General features: G+C 37.9%; 1 protein-coding gene across 2 annotated transcripts; it reads left to right on the forward strand.

Annotated features, from left to right (window-relative positions):
- Positions 1–602: 602 nt before the first annotated feature.
- Positions 603–10,898, forward strand: LOC117481937 (tetraspanin-5). 2 transcript variants are annotated; one of them, XM_034129878.1, is made up of 10 exons: positions 603–1,045; positions 3,189–3,239; positions 5,135–5,281; positions 5,391–5,561; positions 5,677–5,802; positions 6,985–7,032; positions 7,676–7,792; positions 7,881–7,942; positions 8,729–8,782; positions 8,886–10,898. In XM_034129878.1, the coding sequence occupies exons 1-9, from the start codon at positions 962–964 to the stop codon at positions 8,739–8,741; spliced, it is 819 nt and encodes a 272-aa protein (XP_033985769.1). In that variant the 5' UTR covers positions 603–961; the 3' UTR covers positions 8,742–8,782; positions 8,886–10,898. The 2 variants fall into 2 exon arrangements, with proteins under 2 accessions (XP_033985769.1, XP_033985770.1); XM_034129879.1 differs by lacking the exons at positions 6,985–7,032; positions 7,676–7,792; positions 7,881–7,942; positions 8,729–8,782; positions 8,886–10,898 and adding an exon at positions 6,025–6,978.
- Positions 10,899–13,113: the final 2,215 nt, after the last annotated feature.

The raw sequence follows: 13,113 nt of genomic DNA on the forward strand, positions 1-13,113 counted from the left end.
ATTCTATTGGGGTTTATATCATGGTGAAGCATATTTTTTTGAAATAAATTGCAGAAGTTGTGACTTACGTGACGATCTAAAGTGTTTAATATAAAAAATACCATATTGAAATTACATGAATTATTACACAGAGAAAAAACAAACATTAATTGTGAAATAAGCCAATATCTTAAAAAATTCCCTTTGTTCCCTTTCTTCTTTGACAGTCAAATAATGTGTAAATACCAGTGGCATGAAGACATACAATTTGGAAAACATTTTATATTGTGAAACATTTAAAATAAAGGTCATATTGAACAAAAACTGCTTGAATAAAATGCAATCACCTATAATAAAGTGTGTTAGTATTTAAGTATTATATAACAGTTATTTTTATATTTACACAAAACGGGTCTAAAAGTGTAATGCTATATTCTCGCATTTTTTATCAAATGTCAAATGATTTATGTGGTAATGAATATATAATACTTTTAAGTGTTTAACTTTTAATATAATGGTGACTGTATTACATGGTCATACGAGGGCAGTGACGCTCTCTTGCAGGAGGAAGTCCCGCCTCCTGTGATCACTGAAGACTCTCATTGGTTCCCGCACAAATCAACCAAAAAACAGCCATGTCTAGATTATGGGTCAAATAGAAGACCGTCGGTTTTAATCTGGTTGATATCAGGGGATTTATTTCACCGTTATACCTTTGGAGATCCATATCGGAAATAACCGGATATCTCTACTGATATCCCACCGGCAGATTCAACGCAGCTCTGCGGCTTCTCCTGCGCCTTTTGTCTGCGGAAATACAGCAGGATGTTTATTATTAGACGCAAAAACAATTGACGGCGCGTTTGTCGAGCCTTAAAACCAAAAGGTGTTTCCACAGCCAGGCTGTCAAACACAAGAGGACCATATATGTAATTCCCTTTTCACTGCGGGCGGCGTTTAAGATAACAAAAACACATCCAAAATGATGTCAGGAAAGCATTTCAAGGCTCATGAAGTGAGCTGCTGCATTAAGTATTTTATCTTCGGATTCAACATCATATTCTGGGTAAGTCCCTTGTTTGCTGTGTTCAGGACATTAGGCCTGATATCGTCAGTGTAATACTCACTGACATGACATGCTTTTGTTCTCCGTCAACAGTAACCTTGTTTCTAATTCAGCGAGAGCGGTTTTCTTTCTTTCCATTTTTTATGATGGGGATGATTTCATCCCCTGCATTATGGGCTCACAGCTCCTGTGCACTTGCTTGCACTGTCACCCTTGAGCTTTTGTTTTTGTATAGACAGCATCAGTGTGAGGGAACTCTAGTGATCCCTTGTTTACATCTGAGCGCTTTTTAATGTGGTGTCAGTAATGTTTGGGCAGAGCAAACAGCAAATCCCTCTCTGATCATCATGTACTGAGCCTCAGGAGAAACAGACACCTTCAGGGCTTTGAATCCCACAAGTAACCCCATTGTGACTGGACATCCCACTTAAGGCCTCCAGTTACCAATTTAATACAGAACCTGGTTGGAGGTCTGATACATTACTGTGTAAAAGCAGGGTAAAACATGTATTCTAAAGGAGAACAATTAGGAATAGCAGATGGCTTAGTGATGCTATGCATTAACAGACAATAATATAAATGGTGCTTTATCTGACATGAGTGTCAGTGGTAGTTTTCTTCTTGATTATCTGTTGTGTCTACACATCAGAAAGCAGTCCAAAGGGACATTTTCCAAATCCTTGTTTTGACTTACCAACAGTGAATAACATAAAGATGTTCAAATTACAATAATGTTACACAATGCTAAGGATAAAATCCTTACATTTGAGAAGCTGGGCTACTTTACATATTTTATCAATTGTTGCCTAATTTTCTGTTGATTGATTCATTCAATCTGTACATTTGAGATCAGTGTCTATTCTCAAGAACATTTAGAAATATATGTGTTAATGGATTAAATACCCGGATGTGACTGTCAGTTTTTGGCTATTCCAGACAAATAAAATCCAATGTTGCGAAACAGCAGTCAGGCTCATTGATTTGCAATACTGGAAAAATGTCAACTGACTCGTATGTCCAGGAAAATTCAAAGAAAGAGTTGCAGAGTCCACATACTCACATGTCTCAAAAATATATCCTCATATCATCTGTCCCTTTTTGAAGTGACGTAAGTGGAGCCAACATGTGTGTGACCCTTCAGAGGAAGTCCACCTGTTGGCCCCACGGAGGGTCTCAGTGTGCAGGCAGTGACCCCTCTGCTCCCTTCAACATACATATATCATCAGAGGAAGTGTCAGAAGCATCTGTTCATCCTTCCTCTGCAACGGATTATACAATAACAAAATGTAGTGTTCAATTCACAGCTTTTCTTTCTAGAGTGTAGTCTTGCTAAATGGGGCTATTCTTTGTCTGAATTCGTATTAATCTTGTTAGAAATTGACAGTTTTATACCAAATAACACTCACCTTCTGTTGATATATGCCAGTCTTACAATCCTACACAAAAACACTTACTGTAAACCTAATCGTGAATCTTTTATGCGGATATTTTGGTCTCTTCAATCCTACACTTTCGGATCAACAAAAGCCACCAAATACGTTACACAAATAAATGTAACAATTTACCCAGGAAAACGAATTCTACTGTAACATTTTTACATCAGAGGCTTTTCCTATTTATTCTATTTGGTCTCAATCTCCAGTTTATTTTTAATTAATTGACCAACCATTCAGTTTATACATTGTAAAGAAAAATGACAAATGCCCATCACAAGCTGCTGTCATCTGCTGACCAGTATTTGGAAAAATATTAAAATGTAAAACAAATCCCCATTATTAGATTACTTAAATTACTAATAAATTATGTTTTTTAATAGATCAACTATAGTTTTTATCGAATGTTATACATTTAAATGAATTGTAATGTTGACCTTGATTCCTGGCTTTGTAACTCCTGGAATGTGGTTTTGGAGTCTTAAATTCAGGGTGGAAACTTGTACAGTCGTAATGCGTTCAAGCTGCTGGAAGATGCTTTCTAATGTGGGAGTCTCCTGCAGACTGTCAAGAGAAATATTAAGTTACTGGATCACTGCCAGGAAACTCTCTCTGTGGTTTCTCTTCTGTGCTTGTGTGATGACTACATGTTGCAGTCAGCGCAAAAATAATTTGCTCTGTTGTCTCTCTCTTCTTTCTCCGTCTGTTAGTTCCTTGGATTGGCATTCCTCGGCATCGGGCTGTGGGCATGGAACGAAAAGGTGATTTAACGGCTTATCTCCCTGTGAAACAATACGTTTAATTCATTCATTGTGTCAATCCTTTCACTTATGGATACACACACTAAGCAGATCATTTACATTCATCTCCTGTGCTTTCACCCGTCTGGCTGAACGATATAATAGCAGTGGCTTTACTGAATCTGAAAGGAATGTCATGATTTCCGGTGGGACGCCCCTCTGTACAATGGACAGAAGATGCATTTTACAGATTCATTCATTGTGTTTCTCAGCTGAGGGGTGGAAAAAGTGAAAGAGAGTCCAGTGAGATTTATTTGTAAGGAATTTCACTGACAACCTTTAAAGATTATATCATTAACTATTTGGTCAACAATGAACCAAAATAACATCTGTGGTGGGAATTTATTTATCAAATGTGGATAGAGAATCAAACCATTCAGCTGTCTTTGCCATATTTTATTTCTTGTAAGAAAGTTCAGTCAGTCATACAGAGAACATACAGTCTGCAGAGTGAAAGACGAAGGACAGAGTATGGGTTGCATATTTAAACACAGAGAGAGGAGAAAGGGAGGGGTGACGCTTGGTGATAATGAAAGGAGCATTCTGGAAGTTAGGGAGGTAGGGAGGCCATATCAGGAAGTTCTCAGTTCACCTGAGTTGAAGGTCATACTGTTGGTGCACATAGAGTGTAACTAACAACATTGCAACACGTCTTCTTAAATATAGTAAATAGTAAATATAGATAAACATCACACAATATTGATATTATTAAAGTAAGTAAGTAAGTTCTATTACACATCCTATAAGCAAAGGGTGATTGTCTTCAGATGTCTTGTTTTGTCTGACCAACAGTCAGAAACCCCAAAAAGATTCAATTAACAATGATTGTTAGGTAATAGTCTCGGGTAAAATGAAGAAGAAGTAACAAAATATAAAATAACCGGGAGAAAAAAAAGATAGAGGAAACTGCTTTGCCAAAATGAGATGATATAGCTTAATTAATCAAAAATAAAAAGGGCTCACTAGCCAAGTTACAAAACTAACTGAAAACAAAATAAGCAATAGCAATACATCGAAACAGGTGCTAAGATGGATCCAGAAAATACTAAGGTTGAACAGTTGAAGTGGGAACATTTTGTGAAATAGGGAAATATTCTTGCAAAAAATAAGATTGGGGCGTCTCATATCTGTATGATAAATATATAGCTAGAAACAGCAGTCGCTAAGAATAAACTCCACCTAACAACATCATTAGAGCTCACCAATTAACATGGTGTATCCTATTTGTTTGATCTGTAGTACACAAATCCCCTCTGCCATAACATCATACGCAACACTCGCTAAATGCTTTACATCTGCAACGCATCAGAGGAACCACTGCACTGTCAATTATACACCACAGTCAAAACAAATATGGTTGATCCAAAAGTTCGACCAACTTAAAACCGAAAAAGAGAGATTCTAATTAAAAAGAGCTTGGCCGTACCATGCAGAGCAACAACACGTTGGTGTAAAATCAACAACCTGATTTGAGTCTTTATGCTAAGCTAAGATAGCCAGCTGCTTGATCTAGATTGCAAAAAAGATGTCGTCAAACTGTTGAAGTTCTGACTTTGGGAGGGTGTTTATGCCAAGCTCATCGAGATAGTGGTCTCCAATCAGATTTTAAATGGTTTCTCTAACCCAGGGGTGGCATCTCATCTTGGGTGCAAGTTCTTCAATGTTTGGGGTCAGGCTCTGAGCTGAGGAGATCCTCAGGATTTAGTGAAGGTGTGCGTGCAATATACCGGCGGGCCAGATCTAATAGTAATTCGAAATTATCCTGCGGGCTGAAATTAAATCCACCACGGGCCTGATTTGGCCCCCGGGCCTTGAGTTTGACACATGTGCTCTAACCCTTCACTTTGTTTTTCCAGGGTGTTCTCTCCAACATCTCCTCCATCACAGACCTGGGGGGCTTTGACCCCGTCTGGCTCTTCTTGGTGGTGGGTGGTGTGATGTTCGTCCTCGGATTCGCTGGTTGCATCGGAGCACTGCGAGAAAACTCTTTCTTGCTTAAATTTGTACGTTTCCTTATCAAACACGTGGTGAAGAAATACAGTTTTTTTTTTTTCCACTCTAATCTGAATCTAATAATAATAATAATAATAATAATTGCTAAATGTCTTTCAGTTCTCTGTGTTCCTGGGCATCATCTTCTTCCTGGAGCTGACTGCAGGAGTCCTGGCCTTTGTCTTCAAGGATTGGATCAAGGACCAGCTCAACTTTTTCATTAACAACAACATTCGGGCTTACAGAGACGACATTGATCTGCAGAACTTGATAGACTTCACCCAGGAATACGTGAGCAATGTTTCTTTATCTTCAGTTCTGATTTCACTCCAGTGTTGTTTTTAACATTTCTGTGGGACACTGTTGGAATTTATGTGTGTTTCTTTTTGCTTGTTTAACCTTGTAGTGGGAGTGTTGTGGAGCTTTTGGAGCTGACGACTGGAATTTGAACATCTACTTTAACTGCACTGATACAAACCCGAGTCGTGAGAAATGTGGAGTGCCCTTTTCCTGCTGCACCAAAGATCCTGCGGTATGTCGCCACAAAAACTCACTACACTTCAGTCTTTCTCATCCACAGCCAAATTATCCCCATTTACTGCATTACACAACATGCCTATGGGTGTAATTTGGTGTTTTTGTGTGGAGTACAAATTGAGTAAGTCACTTTTTTAACATGTTGAATCCTTTAGACAGAGGGACAATTTTGAGGATCCTCCCTGTAGCTCATAGCCTTGTTATCTGCGTCCTCCAGAAGGCAGGCTGGCGCTGTCAACTATCATGGCTGCCGGCCAACAGGACGTCGAGGCCTCAGGGTGGACTCCTCTCAGATTCTGCCAGCACAGCAAAGTCGAAAAGCGTCTGGGAGGAGTTGCGTTGACCAAGACTTTTTTTTGGCAGAAAAATGCTTGAACTGCAGCAGTGTCCATGCTTTATCAAAACAGGCGTACTTCACAGTAATGAAAGTTGCACAAGAGTCTTTTTTAAATGCTGTTCCACAAAGGTCATCCTCTTTGAGAGCAACACAAAGATTAGCATGAATAGGACTTTAAAGTTCAATCAGAGATGTTTTTAAGTCTCTCTAACTCACAATTCTTCATAAAATAATTGCGTGTCAAGAAGACTACAAGGCCCCGATTACTGACCTTGAAAATAATACAGCATTTAAAGACTAAGTCTTGCATCTTTAGGGCACACAGTGCATTAGGATTAAGAGAAAGTTAAGCTTTCTGGCACAGAGAAGTACATACTAAATCAGGCTTTGGCTAATCAGGCTTTTTTTGTGCTTTCCGTGGGATTTGATGACTAATGGAAAGATAAACATAACACCAAATGTTCCTTTCACAGTTGTGTAAGTAATGTCTTCCATGCATATGCTTAGTAATTAAATATTCATTCTGCGTGACAATTCAAGGCTGGCCTGTCGCTCTCTGTTTAAATGTTTCAGGATTTTACCAGGTCAACCATGAATCACAGCACTCAAGTCTAAAGTCCCAATTTTGTGACCTAAATATGACTCTTATCCAAGTCTTGAGTCTCTCGATTAAGACTTAGCAGGTTTTCACAGGTGTATTTCACATGGCCTCGGAAGTGAAACATTTCTAAATGAAAAGAAGCAGCATTACTGTTTTAACATCTTTCAAGTATAGGATTTGAAGTTTTTTGACTTCACCTTTCGAAAAAAGTACAAGCATCAACTGTCTTCTCTTCACAGGAGGATGTAATCAACACTCAGTGTGGCTACGACATACGAGCCAAACCGGTGAGTGGCTTAACAGAAACGTTCATTTATAACAGAGATTGAGAGCCTCGCCCAAAAGTAAGAAGAGTAGACATTTCTCTGGCTTTTTCAGCCTCTATTTGTCTGCATGAGGTCATCAGGTACTCCACCCTCGGCACAATGTTCCTCTTTCAGTATGTTTCACTACTCCACAGTCTTCAAAACGCAGCAGCTGGCTCCCCATCAGCACTTTGGGCCGTATGGTATTACTCATGCTGCAGCAATGCACTGGGATTTGACCCCCCTCCCCCATCATTAGCCATGTTCTTTCTCCATAGAGGCATAAAATAGGGAAAAGCCTGTGTTTGTTTTTTTGGTTATACATTTGAGTAGAAGCCAGAGTAGAGTAGTGTTTTACAAGAGTCAGAGTAGAAAAACTGAACAACAAAGTGTGTTAACAACCAGGAAACATTAGTGCAGAGGGATTTTATTGTGAAGGAGACCACAAGATGAAAAGGATAATCATGTGCGACCATTACAAATAACTATGCTGTCAAGTGCTGCACAGCTAAGTAAATCCCCATCTCATTGCCGCCAGTAGTATTAGGATAAACAAAGTAGAAACTACCTCTTTCATATGCTGGTGATTGTCAGGCTGTAACACATGTTTTTTATGTTTTGTCAGGACTCTGAGCAGCGGACCTTCATCTATATAAAAGGATGCGTTCCTCAATTTGAGAAGTGGCTTCAAGACAACCTGACAGTGGTGGCAGGCATCTTCATTGGAATTGCATTACTACAGGTGAGGAACAATGCAAACGGTTTAGTTTAATATCTCATCGCTCTCGACTTTTAACTAACCTAATGGAAACTGTTGATCTTTGTTTCAGATTTTTGGCATCTGTTTAGCACAGAATCTCGTGAGCGACATTGAAGCTGTGAGAGAAAGTTGGTAGGTGGCAACATTTTGTTCATTTAGGCACATCATCACTCTCAGGAGTTATTGATATTGATATGAAATGAATAAATACAAATGTTTAGCTACATAAATGTACAAGACATGAAATATCTCCACAACTTTAAATATTGTTCAGTCTTTTAGTATCAACATTCATATTATCCTTAGTGTGCATTTGAACTACTTTGATTAACCCTTCCTCTAGCATCATCAAGTCAAAGGATCATTTGTCCTGTAAAATACCCTAACATCTGTTGGTTGGATTAGCACAATTGACTTTCATGGCTCCTAAGGGATTAATCTAATTTTGGTGAGCCTCTGAAGTTTCCAATAGCGCCACCATGAGGTTGGCATTTGTGCTTTTGAGTACAATCCTACCAACTAATGACATTCCCACCATCTTCAACTGTACTCTGCTTATTAGCAAATGTTAGCTAACATGCTAGACTAAGATGGTGAACATAGTATTACATTAACACTTTGCATTTACATTTTAAGTACGTTAGCTTGCAGACAATGGCACCAAAGTCACTGTGCCCAAATACAGCCTCAAGGGTTAATTACCAGCAACACTTGTAGTATTCATAAAGAAATAATTGTGAGATGGATGTGTTTCTTGTGGCCTTCGTTAGACTCCATGCATGTAGGCAGCTTGTGCCAGATGCTGTTCTCTCCCTTTGCACGTCCTCACTAAGACGTGTGCATGTCTTGTTACGTAATATATGCATAATGTCTTCATTTAATGCATCTGTTCATACATCTTCCTCTTGTTTTGTGCAGTTTGTTTACCTAAGACCTCCACAGAAACTCCAAAGGGCAAGAAGGATGTACCAGGTAAGCACTATTAGCTTTCACCATTAATGTTGCGGCATATACATATTTATATTTGTATTGATGGATTTCATTGATTTTTCCCATGTGTATTTTTCTTCTACAGGACTCTGTTTGGACGCCAGCACCGAAGGGAACTACATGAATCAGCTGTGTCCCAAACAAAGAGTCCTGTTCACATGTAAATAGTAAATGTAGAGTTATTTTTAGAGTTATTTGTGGCCCCATTTTTGAATGAAGCACAACTTCTCAAATGTATTGTAGCTTTCATACAGTTAAGATTAAACAAATGCAATGCAAAGGCTTTACGCAATTATAAGCAGCTTTGGTGGTGAAGTGGCTCAAAGGAAAAGTCCCACTTCAGATTATTTTATTTTTCTGAAAATGAGGAGCGGAGGGGGTCATTACTTGTACACAGGACAAACAGATTTGATGTGTTACCAGAGGTGGTGCTTCCCTCAGAAAAAGGCCTTGGTTTTATATGTCTCACAGCTGCAGTTTTAACACTGCATGTAAAAGTTGTGTACAAAGATAAAAGTGATTCTGGAAATGCACTGCATGCCTATTGTCTACTGTTAGGACAATGGCTCTTCTACATGTATTACATTAATGTTAGGTATTTAAAAAAAATAATTGTAAAATAGTAACTAGTTTGAAGTGACTCGGCTGGTTAGCACTTTGTTGAATGTTTATTGAAATATACTTAAAGAGACAGATAATTAACTTAATTAATTTCTATCTGTGACATTATGCTCATATTCTACAGATACATACAGTTTGTAAGCAGAGTATTGTTGGGGCTGAGGTAGATTTAGTAACTTGTAGTATCACAAAGAGATATGAATGGTATTGTATGCTTTGCAAAGTTGCAGTTGTTAAGAGTTTTGTCATTGATATAGAAAAGTAATAATACATACTGACAGAAAGCAGAAGATGTGACATCCAAATCAAAACTCAGCCTTAAGCACTTTAATCTTCATATTTTAATCTTCAACAGAGATTTCTGTCATGACGGACTGTTAGTCAAGCAGTAGCCACTGGAGGGGGCACTTTTCCTTAAAAACTTGCAAACTACATCTGTTACTTCATGGCGCTCCATAATGTTGGATATTTGTTCCAAAAGCAGTTTGACAGGAAATGTTTTTCAGCACGTTATGAGTGTGATGTCATTCCTTGCACATTACCTTAATGTCAGTGTCCATTCAGCCATTCCCTCTTTTTTTTTTTTACGTTGTTGCCGATGTGTTTCCTTTTAGGAATCTGCCTATTTGATGAGATACCCTCTTTTGTTGTGTTAAATGTTTTGATCTGTAAGTTTTCACTGGAAAATTAGGATACAAGCTTTTTCCAAGTCTCATCTTTAATGGCATGCTGGAACTGCTTGGTGGGACTCAACTGAACGTAGAAATGATTTATAGCCTATATACATACTGTACATTACTTGAAAGCAGAGCAGCACACATGCTCCTTCACCAGCATTATTTTAAATGCACACTTTGGACTGAAATACAACTTGTATGTTTCTCTTTCTTAACAATATGGAGGCATATCATTTTGTGTAAACATGTTAATAGAACTGCATAGCAAGAAAGTCAAAGCAGCCATTTTATGTAAAGGCGGTGTGAACCTGCAGTATGTTACTCAGCGTTTACTTTGCAGTCAGATCTCCTGCAGCCTTGATGAACTGAACATCCTTACCAAAAAGATATTTCAAAAAATGCATTTCTGCATTCTGATATCTTATAAATGTAATATAGCTGGAGTCAAATATCCCATTTTCCACTAAAAGCTTCATATGATTGTTGTTGACTGATCACACTTTTCTTACCACTCAGTGCCATATTTGTGATTTCTACATACTCCTGATTATACATTTTGTTTTATGTGTACTCCTGATTCTTGTAAATAACTGGATTGTGACAAGTTGTAAATATATATCTGAATAAATGTGGGTCTTTGCAAACTGTTGTCTGTTTGTCTGCTGTGTTTAGATCAAGTTGGCCTAAGTAGGTAATACTAAAATAATCTCAGAGCAAGTGACCCACATGTATACCTTATTCACAAATACATATGTCAGTTATTGGAAAACATCTAAACAAATAAACTCAATACCACTTTCTATCTTTTGTTTGAGATGAATATCACCAGCCGGGTAAAGCTACTTCAAAGCAAAACAATAATTAATTGCACCATTGCACTGGAAAGAAAATAGTTTTTCTTTTTTTAAGGTTTCTGTAATTAGTGGTTCATTATTTTAAATAATTATTCGGTAACGGCCTGGTGTGTGTTTCACTTGATAAACAATCAAATTGCTTTAAGAAGAAACGACCCAACTTCAAGAGATGGACGCTGACATGACAAAAGAAACATACATTTTATTCTGAACTCAATAAGTGTTTAAAATAAGCATGACCGGTCGATAAGAAATGACTCCACCACTGTATACTTTTTTGCAAATAGGAGATTTAAGCTTGTAATTTGCGATTCAGAATGAGCACAGTTGTTGCTAATAGCAATAACAATGGATCTGTTGTGTCCCAGTAAATCAGAGTGACAGTGAGCCTGCTTGCATCACATCATGACTCTGAAACTGGAGCCGCTAAATGGAGTTCAGCCACCAGTAATACTTACATCTGTGCTTTTCTTACTGTGACACGCCAAAAGGCCTGTTGTTCATCTTTCAACCAGTTTGACAGGCACAGAAACCAGAAGGATCCACAGGGCATGAGATGAGGACGAGGTGGAAAAGATGACTTGTGTTACGCTAATTAATCCTCTCCTGCATTATTTTGTTATATCTTTAAGAAGGGTATCTCGGGTAGAAAAACTGATCAAAGGAGCAGCACTTAATTAACCAGTGGAAGGACAAAGGTCAAAACCATATGAGGTTGTAGTATCACATTCTCACTTGGAGACCAGCTTTAGAATACTATCACAAAATATATAATTGTATTCCATTATTTATGAAAGGAGATGCTCAAACTCAATCAGCAAGATATTCAAGTGTTAGCAAAAATAAAACGGGACATCCATTCAAGAAGACTGTCATTTTGAAATCACAGCAGAAATGTTGGTTTAAAAAAACGTTGAGGTCAATCACTTTAAAGACAAATATTGAAAAAGCAAACATGGTAAATTCATGTAAGAGGTTTGAAAGGCAGTGGCTTATTTTCTGTCAGCTTTTTATGTTTACTCAGACTGTTTTCAGTTTCCTAATTGTCATTTGTTGATTAGACTGAGGTGGAGTCGTTGATCCACATTACTGTTTTCCTTTTAAATTAAGCTAATTTACAGAAAAACAACAGATAATAGTAAGTTACACACACACACTTCTCTTACAACACAACCCTGATAATTTGCCATTTAGATAGTCAGCTTTGATAAGCAGATGTGTTTGCTGTGTTATCAGGGATTGATTGCAAACCTATATGTGACCTTTGGCCCTTTTGTAGACTCACCAGAGAAAAACAGCAGACTGCTTTCTGATGGAATCCACCTTCCCCTAAAACACATTTACAGATCAACTAAAAAAAAGGTTTTATATTAGACAGTTACTATATGTACCCTAGTTTAATCTTTTACCTAGTTTTATGCATAATCAAGCTTGTCCCCTTTAAATTAACTTTTATTATTGTCTTTTCAAGGCCTTTATTTTCTCCTTTCATTGTACTTTGTGTTTGATGCTTTATCTGTTTGCACTTTGGCACAGTCGCTGAGGAAACATGAATATTTCACCTTCACATGTACTTGGTATGATTTTGTAAATATGCTTTGAATCAGAATCAGAAACAGGTTTATTGCCAGGTAGGTTCACACATACGAGGAATTTGACTTGATGTCATGGTGCAGACATAAAATATAAGAAATCTAATATAAAACAAAAAATCTTTAAGGACACCGTAATAAAATATAGTTAAATAGCAATAAAATAAAGCAGTAATTTACATGGAAATAGAAGGCTATGAATGAATTATAGGATATAAAATATGAAATATGACACAAGAAATATGTGCAGTAAGCAGTATGAACATTGTGTGCATTAATGTAATGCATATAGAGTCTACGTTGTGGCTGAGGTAAGTGTCAGTGGGGGGGGCCGGGCCTTGTTTAAGAGGTCGGTAGCGGAGGGGAAGAAACTGTTCAGGTGGCGAGAGGTTTTGGTCCTGATGGAGCGCAGCCTCCTGCCAGGGAGGGGGGTGAGCAGTTTGTGTCCAGGGGGGGGGCGTGCATGTACTTCCTGTATCTTCAGGTATACATCATGATGGTATTGGTAAGGTATTCTGCAGTAGTTTGTAAATATGACCAGAACCATTATCTTTTTACAGCAGCAAAAG

The sequence above is a fragment of the Trematomus bernacchii genome, unplaced genomic scaffold, assembly GCF_902827165.1.
Source record: "Trematomus bernacchii unplaced genomic scaffold, fTreBer1.1, whole genome shotgun sequence".
Lineage (NCBI taxonomy): Eukaryota > Metazoa > Chordata > Actinopteri > Perciformes > Nototheniidae > Trematomus > Trematomus bernacchii.

Excerpts from the sequence above, each read along its gene's own strand:
- LOC117481937 (XM_034129878.1), top strand. The coding sequence starts at position 962 with ATGATGTCAGGAAAGCATTTCAAGGCTCATGAAGTGAGCTGCTGCATT. Across the intron at positions 1,046-3,188 it reads GATTCAACATCATATTCTGG|TTCCTTGGATTGGCATTCCT; the intron begins GTAAGTCCCTTG and ends TCCGTCTGTTAG. Across the intron at positions 3,240-5,134 it reads TGTGGGCATGGAACGAAAAG|GGTGTTCTCTCCAACATCTC; the intron begins GTGATTTAACGG and ends TTGTTTTTCCAG.